Source organism: Stigmatopora nigra, chromosome 1, assembly GCF_051989575.1.
Source record: "Stigmatopora nigra isolate UIUO_SnigA chromosome 1, RoL_Snig_1.1, whole genome shotgun sequence".
Taxonomy (NCBI): domain Eukaryota; kingdom Metazoa; phylum Chordata; class Actinopteri; order Syngnathiformes; family Syngnathidae; genus Stigmatopora; species Stigmatopora nigra.
In genome coordinates this window covers 7,606,972-7,628,828 of record NC_135508.1, presented here as the reverse complement: position 1 = coordinate 7,628,828, position 21,857 = coordinate 7,606,972, and the positions used below count along the sequence as shown (strand labels likewise).

Here is a 21,857-nt window from a genome sequence, read left to right as displayed (position 1 = left end):
ACAAATACAAAATGGGAAATAGACAAACATACTCACAGAAAAATACTGAGAAACATGGAAGCATGATAAAAGCAATTCAAAGAGGACAATTAAAAGGACATGATGAAAGTGGGGAGTATAATTATCGGCACAGTCAAATAATTCTGGACTCAAATCTTGTTGTTTTTTTTTCGCAGTTTCCGTGTTTGTTTTGTCAATTTTGTAATCATATTTCCTCCACATCATGAATGATAATGAAGGACTCGGACTTGTAGGTTGCTTTTTAGACATTGGATAGAAAAAGTATATAAACCATAGTATGTACAGCTTCTTGAATCACATCCAAACTTGTATTAAATGTGGTTTACCACATATTTGCCATTATGTAAAGAGTGTCTGATGAATGCCAAATCAAGTTTAGTTGTTCTAAAAGGCTTTCTTCACTTTGGATTAAAAAAAACATGCTTCACTTTAAGTATAGTAGTGTATTTATTTTTTATTTTTTTTATTATGCATATGCATTTAATATAGTGTCTTTATTAGTATTCTCTGTTACAAATATAAAATATCCTAATGACTAATCATGATTTTGTCTGTATTGTTTGAGTGACAGTTTTTTTTTGTGTCACAGACGGCACCTGATCACTCTCAACACTTCTCAGTATGATGGAATTTAATTATTTAACCATAAAAAATGGCAATTTCATTGCACAAATGATCATCCAGGCAAATATGTGACTGCGTCAAATTGACCAATGAGATATGTATGCAATGCAGCACTCTGCTCCCATGAGTCACTGATGTTTGTGCACAGGAGAAACCAATCCAAATGGACTCACTCTGCATCGGTCCAGTTGCAACTTGAGTGTCTCTGGTTCTGGTGATGGTGGCAGCTGAACCTTGAGCCAGTTCTCACTGACTTCTACTGCCTGAACGCACTGCTCGTACAAGCTGTAGAATGCTAGCACCTGCACACACACATGCGGTGGACAGCAGTTTAAATAAGTTGCCCCTTAATTCTCACGAGGCAAAGAGTCGCGCGCCATCTGTCTTGGTCAAAAACTATTTCCGTGATATGTCAATGAGAGCCAACTTATTTCTCACTCGCATTGGCCTTAGGTTGAGTCCTGTCACACCTGACCTGCTCAATGTCAGGTCTAGGTTGTAGTCGAAAGGTTTGGTTACATACGCTCATATTGGCATATTGATCAAATGTTGCAAAGTTTATTGGTCTGTTGGTGACTTTTAGGGGAGATGGCAAGCATGCACGTAAGTAATTTAGTCTGCATAGTCACAAATGACGCATATGATTGTGTGTGACAGGGGTAGGGATTAAAGTTGACTACAAATGTTGAGTTCTAATACAGTAGGATTTAGTTTTACACTTGATTTCAGTCATTATAAGAAAATTTGCAATTTATTTCTTCACATTTTCAGGTCTGGCTATTGACACAGGCAGCAACTAGTACCATATCTGCCATTTCAATAAACAATTATAGTAGCCTTTTGCACAGTACTATTTGTAAGAAAAGCATACAATATTTATGTCCCCATTTTTTCACTGGACTACATTATTATTTCATATTTTTAAAGAACTGCATCACAAAATGTTAACACTTGTTTGATACGTAATTGAAATATTTTTAGATTTTTGTTTTTACTTTGAATTTCCTGATGAAAATACTGATAAAGTTCAAACTGCAGTATATTACGGTGGCTTTCTTATATGAACTACCAAATGTATTTGAAATAAAACCTAGAATTTGATTTTGATTGAAAATTGGGCCAATTACAAAAAAAAAATTCTTTGGTGATAGAAAATGAGGGTGTGTAACATTTTACAATAACACAATATTGAATAAATAATTTATGTAACCGAGTTTGGATGTAAATGACAGGCAGTATGTTTTCCAAGGCTAAACTTACATTTTCAACATTTCAATTCAATAACATAAAAGAGGACATCAATCTGAAAAGGGGAATGTCAAAATTTGATAGTTGACTATCGACATATCTTACTTTTCTTAAACTGTGAGGAAAGAAAATAATGAAGTCAAAATATGATTGCACATGTACATACCTTTGTCTGGTAGGCTAGCCAGACCAGCCTTTCTGCCAACAGGGCACAAAAACCGACCCAGCGTTGGTTCAGCTGTTCGGCTGCCTGAGCGATATCCTCAGCCCGAGTCCCCTCTATTGAATATGCAAAAAAAGGATGAAAAAGAGAGTTTGGAGGTCCTTATTCTGACACCGCAGACAGACCATTTACATTTCTGGTGTTAATAGTATATTAGAAATGTGTTCCAAAGTACGCAGCCAGGTTAGTTTGTCTTATGGAGGAATAGTTCATATTTACAGCACTTTGGTGCAGCTTTGATTGTTTTGTGCTACTTAAGCAATATAGAGTTGAAATGAGATGCACCTTTTGATTACTGTGTTGTTGAATGGATGGCCCATTTGCATTTTTTTTCTACAAATCATACTACCAAATGTGTTAATAATACAGTCAAATTGCGCAAAAATAATTGCTGAAAACATGCTGGATACAAAAATGAGATGTATGCAGTTGAGATCAGGAAATGAGTGTTATTTTTGTGTCGGCCCAAAGAGACTTATTTAAATCGTTGAGATGTGTTTGCTTGGACTGATGAGACCATGTTTTAAACAACCTGGACAAATTGCTTATATAACTGAACCGCCGGATAGCTAAAGGAAGAAAAGCGACAGATTACTGTTCCTATAAAAGTTTCAGTTTTCAAAATGTATCTTTTTTTGCAAGAAAATGCCGTTTTATTTCTAATTTCCTTAAAACTCTGGAGTCGGTTCATGTTAATGCCCCCAACAAATGGCTACAAAAAGTGAAAGCCCACAAAATTTTCTCCTGAAAATCTGTATTTATTGGATAAAGGAAAGCTTGTCGGTGTTAATGATAATCATAAATATATTGAAGAAACAACTTGAATGGCTCTGAGGTTTTACATAGCCCCAACAAGGGCAGTGAAGAGCACGATCAGGCTATGTCAGTGTTTCTATGGTGACAAGGGGAGAGGGTGGGACAGGTGGACTGCGTTGCCATGGGGACAGAGAGGCTGCCCATTGAAAAGGTGTGAATGCATATGAATACCGGGGCGTGTTTGTGTGCTTATTTACAATACCTTGCTCAACAAGGGTCTGCGCAGTGCGCGTTGCGTCTTGAAGCTTCCGGTATTTCTCTGGTCGTTCACGCTCGATTAGCTACAGTAATGAATGACAGAAAACAAATAAAAGACAGGAATTAAGGAGCATGAATAGTTTTGGTTTTTATCTCAATAACTTTTCAGGAGTTGGTTTCATAAGTTTTACTGGGATTCAAAATATCAATCAATGTCAATGCTTGAATGGTCAATGAAGTTTATACAGTACTTGGGCTATTTTTTCCCATTTTTTTTTAATTTGTCAGGCTTCTAACATCACACTTTTTTTCTGTGAAATGACAAAAATCATTATATAATCTTTTAATTTTGCATTACAAAGTCTTAATTGTTCTATTTTAAAATGAATTCCATAGTATTTCAGGATGCAAAATAATTTTAAAATCCACTTTAATGCAACATATTTGTCCACTTGATCATTAACTTTTTTGTGCATGAGCAGTCACAAGCAGTTTTACCTGCACTTTATCATAGAGTTCCTGAATGCTGCCATCTTTGCGGGATACGGAACACTCCGGACTCTGCAGGATTGCCTCACCGCGAGTCATGTAGCTGTGGACCTCTGTGAAGTCCACATCAAATCTGCAGAATACACAAGCTCTTATTGACTATACTTAACCACATTTCAGACACATTTTAGTCCTCCCGTTCTTCTGAAGTCTGGATATTCATAATTAAAGTAGCATTTGATGAAACATTTGTCACAGTGTTGGACTTAAAAGCCCATAAAGGTTTAGTGCCTTGTCTGATTTAAAAGAATGAACGCACAAATATTGCTTCAAAAGGACTTTGAGTAGTACTATTAATACAGTTCCCAAACTTTGATGAGCTCAAACACGTATATTATATCAGACAAAAACACAATACCATCAGACAACATTTCTACAAGGTTTTTGGTAGCAGGTTTAACTTTTTTGTTACTATAAACATTATATTGTAGTCAAGAGGTGAGTTTACTTACTTCGCACCTAATACATAATAAATATTGTTTGTTAATAATGGTAGAAGTGTATGGTTAACATCAGCTTGGTTTCAAAACCTACCTGCTAAGGTATGTAAGAAGAAACCGATGCATGCAACTGAATAGTGCAAATAAAGTTAGAAAACAAGAATGGGGTGTTATTGAAAAATGGCCAAAGTTCATTTGTAGCATACAAACCTTTTCCTTAGTTCAGAATCTACGACCACCTGCCTCTTCTTCTGTGGTGGTGGTGATTCTCGTGCTTGGCGGAGCGCCGATACGCTATCCCTCATTGTCACTTTGGTAACAGTCGCCGTTACGGAGTGGGTCGGGTCAGATTGGGGTGTTGTCATGGTGACGACGGGTGAAAGCTAAACATCCATCCAGCCAATGAGAGAAGAAGTGGACAGTCACCATTTCGTGTACTTTACAGGACATACTTTTTTCATCTACTTTGTACATCCCAAATCCAAAACTTGCACTGGAGCTCAGCAGTGAAATAGCAAGGTGACATAAAGGCTCAGCGATAGTAATTAAATGGGAATCAGAGGTGATTAGAAGAGAGAAATAAAGCAGAAGAGTTTGTGATCAAACTGAAAGGGGTTGACTTGAATGCTAAAATAGCAAGAAATGGACAATTGACTGGCTTAGTATTCTACTACCAAAAAAGGGTACTGTGAAGTCATTATACATAAAAAAAACAATCGTCATTCCAGAATTGGAGGCAATTTTTATGTGCCCCCAAAGATATACCAAATAATGTTTGCAGAATTACAAAAACAAAAACATCTGTTCATCTATTCTAAACCATAGTTTTCTTTGGGTAAAATGTAACCGTAGCTGTAATAAAATTCTCGTGATGGCCAACATCCAAATAGAGATTGATAAAATAATCTCTATCAGCTCTTCTGGGTATGAATTTGTTACTGTGTTTTTCTCCATTTTTATTACAGAAATCTTTGATTGGTTTTAATTATGCTCGGAAGTTCTATCTCTCAGGACCTATTTTCTTTTTATCTATAGTTATACAATAAAATGTTTCCCATCTATTACCATGATGAGTAACATTAAAATATAGAAGAAATACTAAAAAAAGGAAGCATTAAGACGGTAAATGGATAAAAACTCGTATTTAAATAAAGATTCCATTATTTGGTGTTAGGTTAAATGACAAATGTTTAAAAAAGGCTCTAATGTAAAAGAATGAAGCGAACCTGATGAAGTTAAAATTGAAAGGTACTTAATAAATGTACTGCAGCGCGTTAGAAATAACATTAACATAAATCCATTCATTTTAAAATGTGTCTGTAAACAGTTTAACTAAGATTGCCTATTCTAACTGCTTTTGTTGTACCTGGGAGCTGATCAAATCCAGACTTTGAACCAGTCGGTCCCAGCGTTGAGCAAAATTCTCAAGCCTAGCCCCAAGTTTGTTGGCGACTTCTTTGTTTTTGACACTTGACAGCAGGTCTTGACTCATTGAGGAAAGCTTGTCCATGGTTGGACGCTTCATATCCAGGTCTGTCTTTACTATCTGGAGGAGTGCAAAGAAAAAAAAACAGGGGTATCCTTTCTCATTTGCCAATATGAGAGATTGGCATTGATATTGAAGACCACATTGTTGAAACAATTATCAGGAAAACTGAGATTTTAAACTTATGCTGGACTCACAGCAAGTTGGCGTAAACAGGCCCCCATAGCGACATTGTCTTTTACATTGGGAGTCTTGATGGAGCGAACCACCTCTTCCTTCTGAGTCAGCCAGGAGTCAAACAAAGACTGATAGAAAGTCAAAAAGGCAAACCACAAAAAGCACAGATTTTATATGATATCATGAGAAAAAGAATGACAGTATCAATTACAGTGTAACAGTAAAGTTAAGAAAGACCATTGAGGGCTATAAAGGCATACATTAATGTCGTTTCTTAGCAAACATAAGGCGCATCAGTGTAGCGCATAAGCTCTTATCCTTTACAATATTATAATTCGTGTTTTGTTTAATAATGTATTGATTAAAACTTAACCAGAGCAAAATAATACAGTTAACTTCCTAATAAAATATGTTAAAGGTAATTAATCACAACCAGAATTCATACATGAAGTGCACTGGATAATAAAGCACTAAGACTGTACTTGTTCATTTGTGAAGTGTTGCCATTTCATTAAAATTTCTTGTAGTAGAAGCCAGCGTTCTTCGGTCCATCTACAGATGGCTGCCCAGCGGTCACCTAGCACCTACATCCACAAAGACACAATCAACACATACATTTAGTCTAAAATTAGCTCACCAGAGAGACTCAATAAATTCCAGTTTTTCATCATGGCGCCTGAAAGGCTCATACCCTAGAGACACCTTGTCACGTGTCAATTCAATTCTTAAAGATAATGGTCAATATTAGTTTTCCAATTCATTTATCTTACTTATCCTCACGAAGGACACGAGGAAGAACACCTGCTAAATATGAGCAGTAAGTGTGGTAAACGTTGAATTGGTTGCCAGAAAATTGATGGGCATAAGGAGACAAACAACCAGTAAAGCATACACATATCTAAGAGCTTTTGCTAACTAGTCATCAACATAACAGGGAAACATTTCCAGCAATTTACATGCAAATTATCCTAATTTTCACATTTATCCCCCTAAAACCTGGACGTTCCAAATTAGAAGGTGACTGAAATTTACAAGTGAAATCCCATGATTCAGCAATGAGAAAGCTGAAGGAATTAACTCCTATTTGTTTTTTCCCCACTTCTAACCTTCAGATATGCTCCCTTACAAAATCTCTATTCAAAACAGAAAACCAGAACTTAATTTATGTTTCTGATAACATGCAGCATCTCTGACTCGTCTTCTGGTTTAACAATTATGTATCTTACGTGAGATAATCATTAACCACTTGGCAGAACATCTATTTAAAGAACTAGCTTTTTTTCCATAATCAAATGTCATTCAAACTTGCCTGAAGTTTACCCTCCAAAGCTGCAGTAGCGCTGTCCCCGCTACTCTCGTCCACCACCACAACCATGTGAGTTAGCGAGTTGACCCGCACCTGCTCCTGCTCCAGGTCCTCCTGCAAAAGCTGTAGAAAATGCATATTATATATTTGTTGATTTTATTTGTTATTTCTTGCTAAATCTCATTAAACTTGTACAATGACAATAAAAGCATTCAATTCAAGTCAATGGCGTTTTTTTAAGCATGTCATTTGATAGCAGTATAAAGGAGTCGTATGTCATACTAAGTTTTAGCTCTTTTTGTTAAACTTCTGCATTTTCTATCATCTTTAAAAGCAAAGATCAGATCTCCACCAAGACTGTGATGAGAGATAGTCACATCAGCTTTTCTAGCAGGGAATACAAACTAAAAGCTCAAAAATACAGTATTATTTATTGAATACTTTTCTCCCTACAATTATTCAGCGAAGGCCAAAGGTAGAATTGTTAATACATTATCCCATTTTGTTTTTTTTGTACAGGCTTCTTCTTGCCATCCCTCAAATATTTTCCATATTGAAGTGAAAAGATAAATTCAATTTCCTCTTCCAACTTCAAACAGTTCAACTCAATCAAAGCATGTTGAGGCTGGTTTATTCCACATTTTGCATGTGAACAATTCTAAACATTACAATCGATTTTTAACTCATTTTAACTTCAAACCTAATAAACAAACCTAAGGAATATATATTTTATTTACTGTATATCATCTTTCCATTTTCCAACCGAAGTTAATGCCAAATCAAAGGCTTTATTTTCCCCCCATTGTTCATGTTTCTTTAGACATATTTTCAATTCGCCTTTTTCTGTGCATGATGTATTGTGTTGATTCTAAATATTGGAATTCTGTCATTCTTCATTAACAATCCGTCAAATTCCACAGTATTCCAGGTTGAGAATACTTCATTCACAAATAATACAGATACACTCGTTTGGTCTAGTTGTGTGTATAAAAAAAATTGGTTTGGGTAAATGTTGTTTAATTGTATCTTCATTAGAATGTAAATTTGTATCTGATGTGGTGAATAAATGTATTGTAGTTATTGGGTAAAATACAGTACAGTAGTTTGAGGAATGTTCCCACCTTGTGCTCTTCTACTTGCTGCTTGACATCCTCCAAGTCAGGACCAAGTGGCCGAGCCTCCATTTGCTTGAGCCGCGCTTCTGTTACGTCCAGCCAGTCTGTGAGCTGCTGCAACTGCTTGTGCTGGAGATCCATTAGGACATGGTGGAGTCTGGCAAGTAGGACAAGCGCTTAGCAATTGTTGGAGGCGGTAGAAACTCACCTGGTACTTAACTTTAAGTAGGGGCATTTGGGACCTTTTTTGTATTATGGTAAAAGCACAAAATTGAATTCTTTTGTTCACTTTTCATACAAATGTGCTCACCACTTACTCATAGAGCTCCCAACAACAAAACGTCACTTTTAAGAAGCACTATATTTCAAGGGGCAACAATGGTACCTGTTTTGTCTCTCCATGCTGGCCACCCTGAGGTGTTCCCATCGAGAGTTGAGTAAGTTCATCTGTTCCCTCACTTCAATGTCCTCCTCCTCGCTCAGGTTCCCCTCAGCCAGTAGGGCGGCGCCGGCCCGGAGAACACGTCCAACGTTTCCCTGGTGTGCAGTGAGCTCTACCATGTAGCCCTGTGAAGAGCATAGGCAACAAAAAGGCTTAACAATTGCATATAGTAATTTCCTCTCGTGAGAGTTGATTAACGCATAGAAGATCTCCTGGAACGTCTTACTAAATGCCCTACTCTATTTGTTTTAAGTGCTCTCATAATACATTTACCCACCCCTGTCTCATTTTGAAGCACTTAAGTGGTACAGTATATGATCTTCCGAGAACTTAATTGTCACATTGAATGTGGAGAGCATCAATGTTCTGTTTAAAAGGCTTTCCAATACCATTCTAAGTTTGGTAGCTACTAAGTAGGCTGTGCTAAAGAAAAATGCGTATGGCGGGTGTGTGTATATATATTGTGTAAATGGGTATGTGTGTGTATATGTGTGTGTATATATATTGTGTAAATGGGTGTGTGTGTTTATATGTGTGTGTGTATATATACTGTGTAAATGGGTATGTGTGTGTATATATACTGTGTAAATGGGTATGTGTGTGTATATATATTGTGTAAATGGGTATGTGTGTGTATATATATTGTGTAAATGGGTATATGTGTATATATATATATATATATATATATATATATATATATATATATATATATATATATATATATATATATATATATATATATATATATATATATATATATATATATATATATATATATATATATATATATATATATATATATATATATATATATATATATATATATATATATATATATATATATATATATATATATATATATATATAAATGAGGTATTATTGTATATAATACAAATTTCCCAAAGGTATTTGTGACTCAGTTACTTGTATGTGCTCACCTCGTGCGTGTGGAACTGCTCCTTGACCTCCTCCACGTTGTCTGAGATGGGGGGCTGGGACTGGAGCCCGTCTTCAGCCGACAGCAGCCATGTCAGAACCTTGACGTTCGAAATTGAAAAAAAAAACACAATGAAAATAAACAACAGAAAAGCCAGTCTTCATTTCATGTACCTCCTCCAGAGCAGCTTGGTAACCCTCCAAACTGGTGGATCCAGGGGGCAGTGGACTAAGGCCTCGCTGCAGCTCCTCTTGGCTGGGACTCAGAAACTAGACAGTGAAGCAGGCAAGCAGGTGGCAGGAGGTGCCAAGGTCCATGTAAAGTGATCAGAGAGTGGAAAGGACACAACAGGGAAAAGAGACATTTTCAATTACAAATTGTATTTTGCTCACAAACAGCATGTGAATTTCTACAGGTGATCATGCTGAACTGAAATACTAAAAGTCTAAAGTGAGCATTTTAACAGCAAATAGCTCAAGCATAAGACACATTTTAGTCTTAAAGTTAAAAAAAATCTTGGGTAATGGTGCTGCAATAGGTGCTCGTCTCTTATGCCCTGGAGATGCCATTAGATGCCTTTTAAAACGAACAAATGGGAACCATGTCTCCAGCGACTTTTAACGCAATTAACTATAAATGCCAAGCAGTGTGGAAATGTTTATGCCCATCTCTTCTATTCCTTCATTGAAAAGAGACATACAAGCTGATTTCTGCCACAAAATGATACATCTGCAGGTCAGACAGCATTCATAATTAAGCTTTTATCTATTTTAACATTAAATTTTTTGTTTTTCACTTATTTTTACTGAAAACTTATAAACATTACAGATGGTAAATGTCTTTGGAAGTGATCAAATTTACAAATCACCGGCGGAACACTTCCTTCTCATGAACAAGTCAATAAAGTCAAATTATAAAACTTCACTGTTTAATTAGTAGTTAGCTCTTAACAAAAAACGACTTAATATACATCAAATTCTCATATTGTTACCCCTTAACACCTTAGAATCATCCTCTAAAAAACCCATTCATTATATTACGCCTATTAACTAACTAACTCTATATCTGAACAAAAATAATACAAAAAAATATCTGGACATAGACTTTGAAGAACATTGATAGAAAGCAGAATAAAAACATGGACAGATGGACGTTCATTATGAGGTTTTAGCATGGTGAGACACGGACCTGATCAGTAAAGCGCCTCCTCTTTTGCTCAGGAGACGTGACATAGGCCGCCTGGGTGTAGGCATAGCTTTTATAGCGAGCCTGAGTTGAGGGACTCTGTACTCGTCCCTGAGCCACACTCACTGTGATCTAAGAGCCAGATAGAGGACACAGTCGGACGGCAAAGGCAGAGGGTTGGAAGAATAGCAGAAAAAAAAACACAAAAGGCATATTAGAAAGGAGCAGGATAGAAAACTGAGAAAATAATACAAAAGCGAAAAAGCAATATGAATATCAACTCTGCTCCCACCTCAATGTCAAACTAATTATGAGAGAAAATAAAACATCAGCAAAGCCATTTCTATAATTCATGTTGGCTGAATACAAAGTGGCAATCAACAACAAATGAGGATATAGGGGATATTACGTCGATGTGTCACTACACAGATTACATGTCTTTTTATTATGACTATCTAAACTACCAAACGAGCAATTGAATATAAAGCAAAAGCATAAAGTACAGGAATATTGTCGAATGTTTTGAGCTCTACTTTTTGAAGGGATGAGAACTGATTTAATTTCCCTGAAAATCTTATGCTTTAAATACCATAAAAATACAAAAAAATAGTGGAAAGATGACTTTTAAGTTTCAGAAAACAAAGGGTGTCTGAAACGATGTGTGCCTTTTGTGGAATGAACTCTGTGTTATGAAAATACTCAAATTTGTTTTGGTTAAAGACCATGTTCTTCAAATGCAGTGGATACACCGAAATAGAGAGAAGATGGCTTGTTGCTACTTGGCACACTAAAGTATGCAGGAAACATGGCTGAGAATATTTTTATTCATCTAGTAGGTCATCTATCTTCAAATGGCAAACTTGGGTCATGTATTTTTTTTCCTTCTCTCCCAGCAGTTATAGCTACAGGCAACATACATAACATTGGAGCCTGTTATACTATAGCAACCATAATAAACCAATCAATTTCTTCAACAAATAAAAAAAGATGACCAGAAAATAAGATCCAGACTTAAATCTCTAGATTTCATAGATCAATAATTTCCATCCTCTTGTTTTCTACTATATTTCTATTATTGCACATAGATTCAACAACAAAATCCAAAATGCTGTATTGATAAGAGGTTTAAGGTCAAAATGTACCTCCTTTGTTATTGTATGTAACAATCAAAGTTATCAGAAAATCCATGACCATATTAAACGTCTTGACGTTTCTGTTAGTACCGCTGCAGTTAAGTCTGACCGCTGTAACCTTGTCTATATTTTCCCCCCATGTTTCTGTCTATTTTCTTCCTTCTTGTCCATCTCTTATTGCTTTTTCAAGCTGGATCAACTGATTCCGCTGAGTGCCTAAATCAGGGGTGGGCAAACTTTTGAGCCCGGCGGCTACATTGACTTAAAAATTTTGACAGATGGGCCGGGTAGCACAAGATACGATACATATAAAAAAGTGCATCCGTTAACAGTACATGTGAAACATTAACAGAAAAAAGGACTAAAGTATTAACATACTCATCACTCATCATTAAAGTTAAAAGTATAAAGCACAAAGTAAAGTAAAAAGGAATGTATTGAGAAATATTAAAATGTAATCTAAAAAAAGAGGGGCTGTAAAACACAAAAAAACAAATAAGAGTGGACAGAGCTACTGCCACCGGCTTCCGCGTGACGGCGCCATCTTGGGGGAAAAAAACAACGTCAGCGGGCCGGATTAAAAAGCCTAACGGGTCGTATGTGGCCCGCAAGCCTTAGGTTGTCCATGTTTGGCCTAAGTCCCCTTGTTTAATACTAATTTTATAGTATACTTCAATTAGGGTGGCAACAAATAGCTTCAAGCCACATTTTTGATAAATAATTATTTTCAATCAGCTAACATGCAATTCAAAGTCATGACTGCCTTCATATCTTCATTTTATGACCGCAAATTCAAGCAGAGCAATCTCCCCAACCATCAGTCACATTTTTATAAAAATCGAGTCAGGGTATTTTTACTATATCTCAAGGCCTCACAGTATTTCAACCCCCCTAAAAAAACTGACTCAACAGTTTCATAACCCTTTAACATCTAAAGTTACGGTCCAGCACACATTCCAGGTGCTGATGCAGAGATGCTGTGATAGCTTCAGTCTGAAGATGACACACTGTATGAGGGGAAGGACAGATAAAAGTAACCCTTGTTTTGTTTTCTTGGTTGTTCCTCACTTTCTGAAAAAATGCCTGCATCAACTCTTCATGTTGGCTCTTAAGATCTTAATTTACCAGAATTGACACTGTTTTTCCTCCGCAAAAGATTGCACGGAAGGCCGATGCAGTCATTAACCTGATCGGTAATAATATTACCAGACAATACTTCAGGGAAGTGCTCTCAAACCCTCAGTGGTTCGGTGTGAAAGCAGGATACTGACCTCAGCATTATCGAGTCATAAAGGTCACAGGAGTGTGAATATCATTTTCTGTCGGAAATTTGATCTCAGCCTCACATGACGTTAGGATCTCTATTCTGAGGTTCTTTTTCAATTTGCAGTTCATACCCAGTTCAATGCTCATGGGGAAACTAAACAGCACATTTACGTTATGCAAAGAGGAAATCTAAATATGGAATTATTCCCAGCTTTGCATAATAACTCCCACTCTGCTAGGAAACATTTTTTTTCTAATTTATGACTTTGTGCATGGTTACTGGTCACTGTTGTTGGACCTGCCTTATATATGGAAAAAACAGAAAACCAAAAACGAAAAACCACCACTGTCGGATATTAAAAAAAACACCAACGCCTGAACTGAAACAATACTGTTAAATATGCAGATGCCATCTTTACAAAATCTTCCGTCATATAGCTCCTCCCCCACTTCAAGATTTTATATAAAAAAAATCCAAAACATCCACAATGGCTGGCTCTAGAGGTGACTGTGTAGTGAGTGCTTAATACCTGGAAGTCAATAGCAATTAGCGTATTTTCACGACTATGAGGCGCACTTAAGTCTTAAATTTTCTCCAAAATAGACAGTGCGCCATATAATACAGTGCGCCTTATATATGGAAAACATGTCATTCATTGAGGGTGCGCCTTATAATGCGGTGCGCCTTAAAGTCGTGAAAATACGGTAGCTTTATAAGTTCCACAATAAACAAAAAATAAAACCAAATGACATATTAAGCCATTTTGCAGCTTTCTTCACACACAGACACGCTATGGCAAATCCTCCCGAGACGAGCCCAATGTGTGATTTGTGGTCAATCACTCACTGAAAATTAGTTGTCAATCTATGGAACTAATGTGTCAACCATCATAGTTTTTCGTTTAAACTTGCCTTTTGACACTGATAACGAATTATGCTTTGTCAAGAAAGCTTTGTGTGAGAAGCAATTCATAAAACCACAAATAGAAAAGAACACGTCAAGGCTGTGAAACATGATATTCATTGTGTTCCTGTTATCGTAATCTGATGTTTCTATGTGCAATCGGTATGTATACTTCAATATTAATGCTAACCACGTAAAAATGCGATTTGTTAACTTTTTAGTGTCATATTCATAAATTGATAGCATTATATTGTAAGGCACATATGACGAGCACTCTTGAAGAAAATTGAATGGGGAAAATGTTGACCTCAGATTGGGTAGAAGGCTCCAGCAAGGGGGAAAAGATGCAGTTGGAATGATAGATTTTTTATTTTATTTTAAGTTGAGGCCTTAATTAAAGCTCAACACAACTTTTCCTCTTGGGACTTTAATCCCCTAATCAAATTTCTCATCAGATTCATGGCTAACTCAGGCTCAATGTCTTTGTAAATTGCAAACTTGTCAGGTCACTTCTATTTGCATTTCTGTCTCTTTGAAGAAAACAATCAGCATTAAGGGTGCATCGCAATCTTGTCTAAAATTTTCAGACAAATTTAGAGTTCACTGATGAGCTCTGAGTGACTAAAATGCAGACGAACAGATTCCCATGAAAAGGGAATGTGTCTTTTGCTTGGCCAGATGAATTTGTCTAATCCTGCTAACAGACAGGCAAACAATCGCATAATCTATTTGGCATGTAACAGCAGAAAATACACAATAATGTTCTGCAAAGTAATATTTAACCAAAGAGCTGTCCCCAAGCATTGAAACTGGGATTAAAAACCTTTTTGTTTCTGACGAGTCTGAGCCCAAAGCCCCAAGAGGACACTTTAGTATAAATTGTACATTTAAATTACCGTATTTTCACGACTATAAGGCGCACCCTCAATAAATGACATTTTTCCACATATAAGGCGCACTGTATTATAAGGCGCACTGTCTATTTTGGAGAAAATGTGAGACTTTTAAATGCGCCTTACAGTCGTGAAAATACGGTAGTTGTGGTATGTATCCAAAGCAGGCGATTTTTGGTTCAGTCGCTTGGCAAGATCTTACATTGCCAATTTTGTAAAGAGGCCTACAGTGGCTGTGGCATGATGACAAAATAATCATCCAGCAATACAAACCAAATGGGGATGTTTTTACAACAGAAGTGGAAAAATCAATTTTCTTTCATTCCGCAAATAATTAGTGATTTGCTATGAAGAGCACAAATGTGGTATTTTTATCCATTGCTTGAACTGGTCATAGAGATTTGGTTTAAATTAAACATTAATTAAAATACCCAGAAATAACATATAGCTACAGTGAAAAGTAGTCAGTTTAGAGTTTGTATAACAGTATACATTTCTTTGAGCACACGCAATGAAGTGAATATTTGTGATATAATTGAAATGCATAAATGTTTACTTTGAAATAGCATTCTAAATTACCAGCACCATAAGTGACTGCACCTGCCACTGACTATATAGGAGTATAAAAATGTCTAATTTGGACTCATTTAGCAGCTTTTTTCTCCCAGTGTCATTTGACTCTAACAACAAAAAAAGGTTTTAGATGTGAATGCAAAGCAGATGTGTTACATTTGCTGTTGTTGCTATCAGACTCTCGGTGCTTGGACATTTGGTCGTCGTTAGGGTTACCGTATTTTCACGACTTTAAGGCGCACCGCATTATAAGGAGCACCCTCAATGAATGACATTTTTCCATATATAAGGCGCACTGTATTATAAGGCCTACTGTATTATAAGGAGCACTGTATTATAAGGCGCACTGTATTATAAGGCGCACTGTATTATAAGGCGCACTGTATTATAAGGCGCACTGTATTATAAGGCGCACTGTATTATAAGGAGCACTGTATTATAAGGCGCACTGTATTATAAAGCGCACTGTCTATTTTGGAGAAAATTTAAGACTTTTAAATGTGCCTTATAGTCGTGAAAATACGGTAGATTTGTCAAATGTACTAAGATGTTTAACCCTAAGCCCAACCCTAACCCCAACCCCAAAGCGTGTGAGCAAGACCTGTTGGGAGAAGCGCTGCTGGGTCTGGATTTGATAGTGTTCCCCACTCAGAACATGAGATGTGCTGGCGGCACTTGCCGATCGTGGAAGCGTCTCAACTTCTTGGATGGCTTCCATGGTAATGCTCTGCGGAAGCACCTGGAAGAGCGACGTCACGTACATGATGACGCTCTTCTTGTCGGGGTGAGGCACGGCAACATCTAGATAATGAAAAGTGAGAAAATTTATTTCAACGTTCACCCAGTCAGGCTATCGCCCCCGCGGTGATCTGGAAAAGGCTCCAGCACCCCTTGCCAAACTTGCAAAGATAAAAAAAAGAATAAATGCTTTTATTTGAAACCATTTCAGTGCAAATCAGAAAACTTAAATGCACTCTCTGGGCTAATGATGAATGGAAAGCAAGCCTCTCATTTTATTTTATTTTACTTCAACTATTTCTGTACTTTTCATCTTACATTGTTGGCTGCAATGTTGAAATAACTGATGTTTTAGCTGTCAAATGATTTGGAAAAAATGGAGTGGAGAAAAAAAAATAATTGGTACAAATCATTTCAAATCATTTATATCTCTCAGAGAAAATATGTTAACAACCCTTTTCAAAGCTTGAGTTCAAGAGGACATTTTTTTACTGGGAGTCTGAATAGCCTCTATATTAACCATTCAGGTGTTCAGCGAGAAAGACACAGCTCTCTTTATAGTACAAAACCTCGCACCAAATCAGTAAAATTGTACAAAACACTGCTTGAGTTTGCGTGTGTATGTTTAATGGAAATAGGGGACATTTTTTTCCTTACCTTCTGGGTCGAGTAGCCTGTCGATGCCCAAATGTTGCTCTGCTTGACTAAAAGCATGTTCTAATCTGTCAGTCGCTGACTCAGTGGCCTCCACAGAACTCCAATCAAATAGTTCCGGTCTTGAGAAGTTTTTTTGGGGGGAAAGAGGAGGAACATAATGGATATTGACGTGTCTAATTTTAAAGCAGTTGCATAAAAATGAATTAAAAAACAATACCTGTGGCTGTGGATAAGAGCATTGAATGCCAGTCCATCATTCCAGCTACTGGAGAAGTTGACTACATTGACCTAAGCGTAACAAAAAATAAAATGATGTGGAATTATATCCATTCCAATCCAACTAATAGATGTGAATTTACTTTTATCTTTACAAAAATCCAAGCATAAGCAATATTTCTTATACTTCATTATTGTTTGATACTGACCTGTGGGTACTGGCTTGTGTTCTGACGAACCCAACTCAGCAGAATCTTTTCACTGTTAGTCTGCTGTAAGCCAGCCATTACCTCCTTCATCACATCCTTTACCTGAAAAGGCCAAAAGATTCAGTAATTAGAGGGTTTCAGTGGCCAATCCATTTCGTAAATGTTGAAGTTTCTGAAAGCTGCAACCTATGCACATTCACAGATCCAAGCGTAATTGGGCAAATGGCGTAAAAAATAAAAAACCTAAAACCAGGGTATTTTATTTTACAAAGGAACTACTTATCAGTGTGTTGCAAGAATATAACAAAAGATGAATTATCGCAATTATAGGATTGTAAAGTCCACTCACCCATAAAACTTGATAAGCAAATGATATCCGCCCATACGCTGTATAAACTGCAATGGACTATAAACCGCAGGTGTCCACATTGCATTGTCCTCCAGAGCCAATAAAATAAGTCACACTGGACTATAAAAAATGTCATTTAAATTACGGTACATGCAAAAAATAATAGATAACTATATGAATATTTACTACTGATAAATTTAGTACTTTTTGTAGCTACCCTTTACCTAAGCACCTTTGTTGACCATGCAATTTTTTTCTTTATACAACATACCTTCATTTGCAAATGCGTGTAAAAGTAAAACATGTCGACTAAAAATTCACAATACTGTACATGTCATTTAATGCCAAAAAAAAAAAACAAATGTGAGGACTAATCATCTGGAAAGTCCTGACTCAAAAAACCCCAACAAAACACAAAAAAAACACTTTCTTTTCCTCCTTGCGTTTACTATGAATTAAATCAGCAGTGTACATAACTAGTGCATCTATCGTACAATGTATGCACGTGTGTGTGCAGTTCCTTGATAAAAGTGACAGATTTGGGTCACTTTTTTAAAAGCCCAAGAAAGGGTGTTACATTTTTCACTGGTCAGAAGTGCATTACTTTTACAGGTATTTGCTCAGGCTACTATATACGTGTATTGGCACTTACACTAATAGAGTGTTAAAAAAAAATTAACTCAAGAAAGACAAGTGCTATTACCCATTCTAAACCCTAACCCACATGACACTTTAGTCCACCCCCCGCCGCTCCCTTGCCCACAGCACCCCAACTAAATCTATTAATAGCGTTTTTTTTCTAGCCAAGAGTCTCTCTCAGACTCAAACTATTGGGTGCACACACAGTTTGCAAGTCATTTTCCAATGAACAAGGTCTACAGAGACAAAAAAACGGAGTGTGTACCCATTTGAGAGTAGGTCACTGTATGTATTTCCACTCTAATTGGAGGGTTGCTTTGAGGGGAAAAAGCTTTAGAGGACACACCGACACAGTCACACTGAACTGAGAGAGAGCAAATTTGTCGGCCAAGTGCAGGCCAAAAAAAAACAGGTGGTGCTCTGACCTCTAAGATCATCCGTCAAGGTTGTACTGTATATTGCTTGGCTGCGTTAGCATTACTAGTTGGCATCTGAACCAACTGATCTTGGGTAAGAGCTGAGGTATACATTTGAATGGTTGTCCTTCATTCACAAGGCACATATGTTCATTGTTTTATAATTATGTTCATTCATTTTCTGAATCACTTAATCCTCACTAGGATCGTGGGGGGTGTCAGAGCCTATCCCAGCTGACATGGGGCCAGATCCAGAAGACATCCTGAATCGGTGGCCAGGCAAGAGGAGACGGACAACCATTCACTCTCACATCAAAAATTTCATTTTAATATTTATAATACATTCCTTTTTACTTTAATTTGTGCTTTATACTTTTTACTTTAATGATGAGTGATGAGTATGCTAATACTTTAGTCCTTTTTTTCCTGTTTATGTTTCATATGTACTATTAACGGATGCACTTTTTTATATGTATCATATCTTGTACTGACCCGGCCCTTCTGTCAAATTTTTAAAGTCAATGTGGCCCCCCGGGCCAAAAAGTTTGCCCACCCCTGCCCTAACCACTCAAACCACCGGACCGCTAGAATTTTGTGTATTTTTAAAAAAACTTCCCTAACCTATTACAGTCTCTTCCCCTGCATCTTATCTGTATTTATACACAGTTGGCCATTTAATTTTGTAAACATAGGAATTCCCTAAATTGTTAGTTTGAACAGAGAGAAAGTGTCGTCTCTCTCTAATTGGTCAAGTAGTTATTGCGTTTGGTTGCAAGGTGAGGTTGCCACGCAATTTAAGCCGGTGGAATATTTTTAAGATGTCTGTGGGTGGGTAAGACAATAGATGGGCATTCTTTAAGTACCCCTTCATCCTACTAATTTTCCTTAGTGGCTAGTGTTTCTATTTCATCACGTTGCTTTTACTACACCTATGGGCGCATACTTCCGTGTCCAGAACGCTGGACTTGCCTGTTATTTCACAGCACTTAAAAAAAGGGCGTCTTCTTCACACACTATAAAAGGTACAAGCATTGACATTTCAATTAAAATGTGGAATTTTGGCAATGTTATTTTTGGATAGGAAAGAAAGTGCAAATAAAAGGTAGATGACTTGGCGTATATCCTGTTCAGTAGATCGCATATCATTTATAAATGAAGCATCTAATGAATTCCTCCAATACACATACCTGCCAATGGAGAATAATGCTCCAGATGAGGCCAAGAATTAGTTTGTGATTGCCATCAACGATGTCCGTCGCGCCAATATTCACCAACTCAACCTACATGAAGATGACAGGAAATTAACTAAAATTTGATAGAGGGATAAGAAATTCAATACTTACATTATTTTTCTGCAGGATTTGCAGGGCTCGGTTGACATTGTTGAGTGAGTGGACTCGTGAAGTGCCCTTTTCCAGCCTCACCTTCAGAAACACACAAGATTTTGTAGTTGACACATATTGTAGCACTCCAAAAAGCAATGATTGTACAATGAAGTGTACCGTCTCGTTTCCTACTACAGCCTGCAACAGCTCCAACAAGCGTCGCCCATCACACAGGTCAGAGAAGAGATCTTCCACAAGTGGTTTCCCTGTCTGGAAGATGCATGGCATGAATGACAATTGAAACCAAATGCCCTTAAAAATGCATTATTGCTCATAGAATGACCTTTAAGAGTATATGTGCTTGAAAAAATAAATGTGCTGCTAATGCCCGATCTACAAGATGGAAAATTACTACTCAGCTGACAATAGGTTAAAAGATTGAGGATAAAGTGAAGTCTTCACAAGTCAATCCCAGAGAAAGTATATAGTTATTCACACTTTCACAGAGCGGGAATTAAATCCACTTTGCTTCCATTTAAGTCAGGTCACAGAATCATCAGTAACTTCCTACCTTCAGGGACTGCGAAATTTAAAAGAATAAGTTAAAAAAAAAAGAGGTGTTGTTGCCATGGTGACCCCATCCATGGTGGTTTGGCTTACTGTTGGACTAGTGAGAATAAAAAGCTAATCTTAACTATGATTTAAAAAAATATATATATATATATATATATATATATATATATATATATATATATATATATATATATATATATATATATATATATATATATATATATATATATATATATATATATATATATATATATATATATATATATATATATATATATATATATATATATATATATATATATATATATATATATATATATATATATATATATATATATATATATGCTGTTTACAGCTGAATAGACATAGAATATTGATTACTTCATCTTTATGGATGATCAGTGCCCCCGCATATTTCTTATGTGCTATCAAACACCAGTAAATCATAGAAAAGGTGCATTTCATGTCTACTTATTGCAACTCGACTTACTTCTAAAATTAAAAAGATTTATACAATTTTCTGGGATAGGCTTCAATGAAGTGAGGTAGCGATGAACAGTACGTAAACTATTTTCAATGGTTGATTGATTAATGTATTAAGATAGGCTCAGTCTTACCTTAGATAACTGTGAGTTGACCCATTTTGTGAAAGTCTTCTTCTGCACATCTTCGCGTTCATCTAAGAAGAGCAAAATAAAGGGCAAAATCACCGGGGGAATGTAAAAAAGGCGGTAAGAAATTGGTACAAGCTTTCAGCACATGGTACTCACACTCACAAACACTCAGTTGTGCTCAGCATGACAGGCTTTTCTAATCATGCTCAGGGTTAATTGCATTCTCATCTCATCAATCATCGCACTGCTAATGATCACTTTGGCTGTCACTGTCACTAAGGCAGGATTCATCAAATTGCTGTCCTCTTCTACACATTGTGTCCCGGATTGTAGTCATTGAAAGAACAATACTTTTATCGTAACTAAAAAGGAAAAAGTATTCAAAGTAAACTGCAGTTTCATCCAGTCATGTCTTCAATTTCCATTCCGCCATTTTTAGGATCACAGAGCACTCGAGCCAATCCCAACAAACTTTTGGTCAGTTACCATTCATTTCCCAGTCCGGTCACTTGTTAACTAAACTCCACAAAGGAATATACAGAAGCTCCCCTACTTACGAACAAACGGTACATACGAACATGTCTG

At 36.6% G+C, this 21,857-nt stretch overlaps 1 protein-coding gene across 6 annotated transcripts in view; it reads right to left on the bottom strand.

Moving 5' to 3' along the window:
- dmd (dystrophin) overlaps positions 1–21,857 on the bottom strand; it is a 105,816-nt gene that overhangs the window by 57,099 nt on the left and 26,860 nt on the right. For 5 of the 6 annotated variants that reach the window (XM_077732996.1, XM_077732771.1, XM_077732930.1 and 2 more), the window contains exons 1-16: positions 16,932–17,035; positions 16,138–16,337; positions 10,771–10,899; positions 9,756–9,851; positions 9,584–9,682; positions 8,589–8,770; positions 8,210–8,360; positions 7,092–7,211; positions 6,265–6,366; positions 5,803–5,910; positions 5,486–5,665; positions 4,330–4,502; positions 3,629–3,752; positions 3,135–3,213; positions 2,060–2,172; positions 819–947 (exon numbers count right to left, since the gene is read on the bottom strand). In XM_077732996.1, the coding sequence (XP_077589122.1) occupies positions 819–947; positions 2,060–2,172; positions 3,135–3,213; positions 3,629–3,752; positions 4,330–4,502; positions 5,486–5,665; positions 5,803–5,910; positions 6,265–6,366; positions 7,092–7,211; positions 8,210–8,360; positions 8,589–8,770; positions 9,584–9,682; positions 9,756–9,851; positions 10,771–10,899; positions 16,138–16,299 (1,947 nt within the window). In that variant the 5' untranslated portion in view covers positions 16,300–16,337; positions 16,932–17,035. Of the gene's footprint in view, positions 1–818; positions 948–2,059; positions 2,173–3,134; positions 3,214–3,628; positions 3,753–4,329; positions 4,503–5,485; positions 5,666–5,802; positions 5,911–6,264; positions 6,367–7,091; positions 7,212–8,209; positions 8,361–8,588; positions 8,771–9,583; positions 9,683–9,755; positions 9,852–10,770; positions 10,900–16,137; positions 16,338–16,931; positions 17,051–17,148; positions 17,220–17,356; positions 17,459–19,947; positions 20,041–20,103; positions 20,185–20,262; positions 20,356–21,275; positions 21,338–21,857 lie in introns of those variants that run through there. The other variant, XM_077733306.1, reaches the window with a different exon arrangement.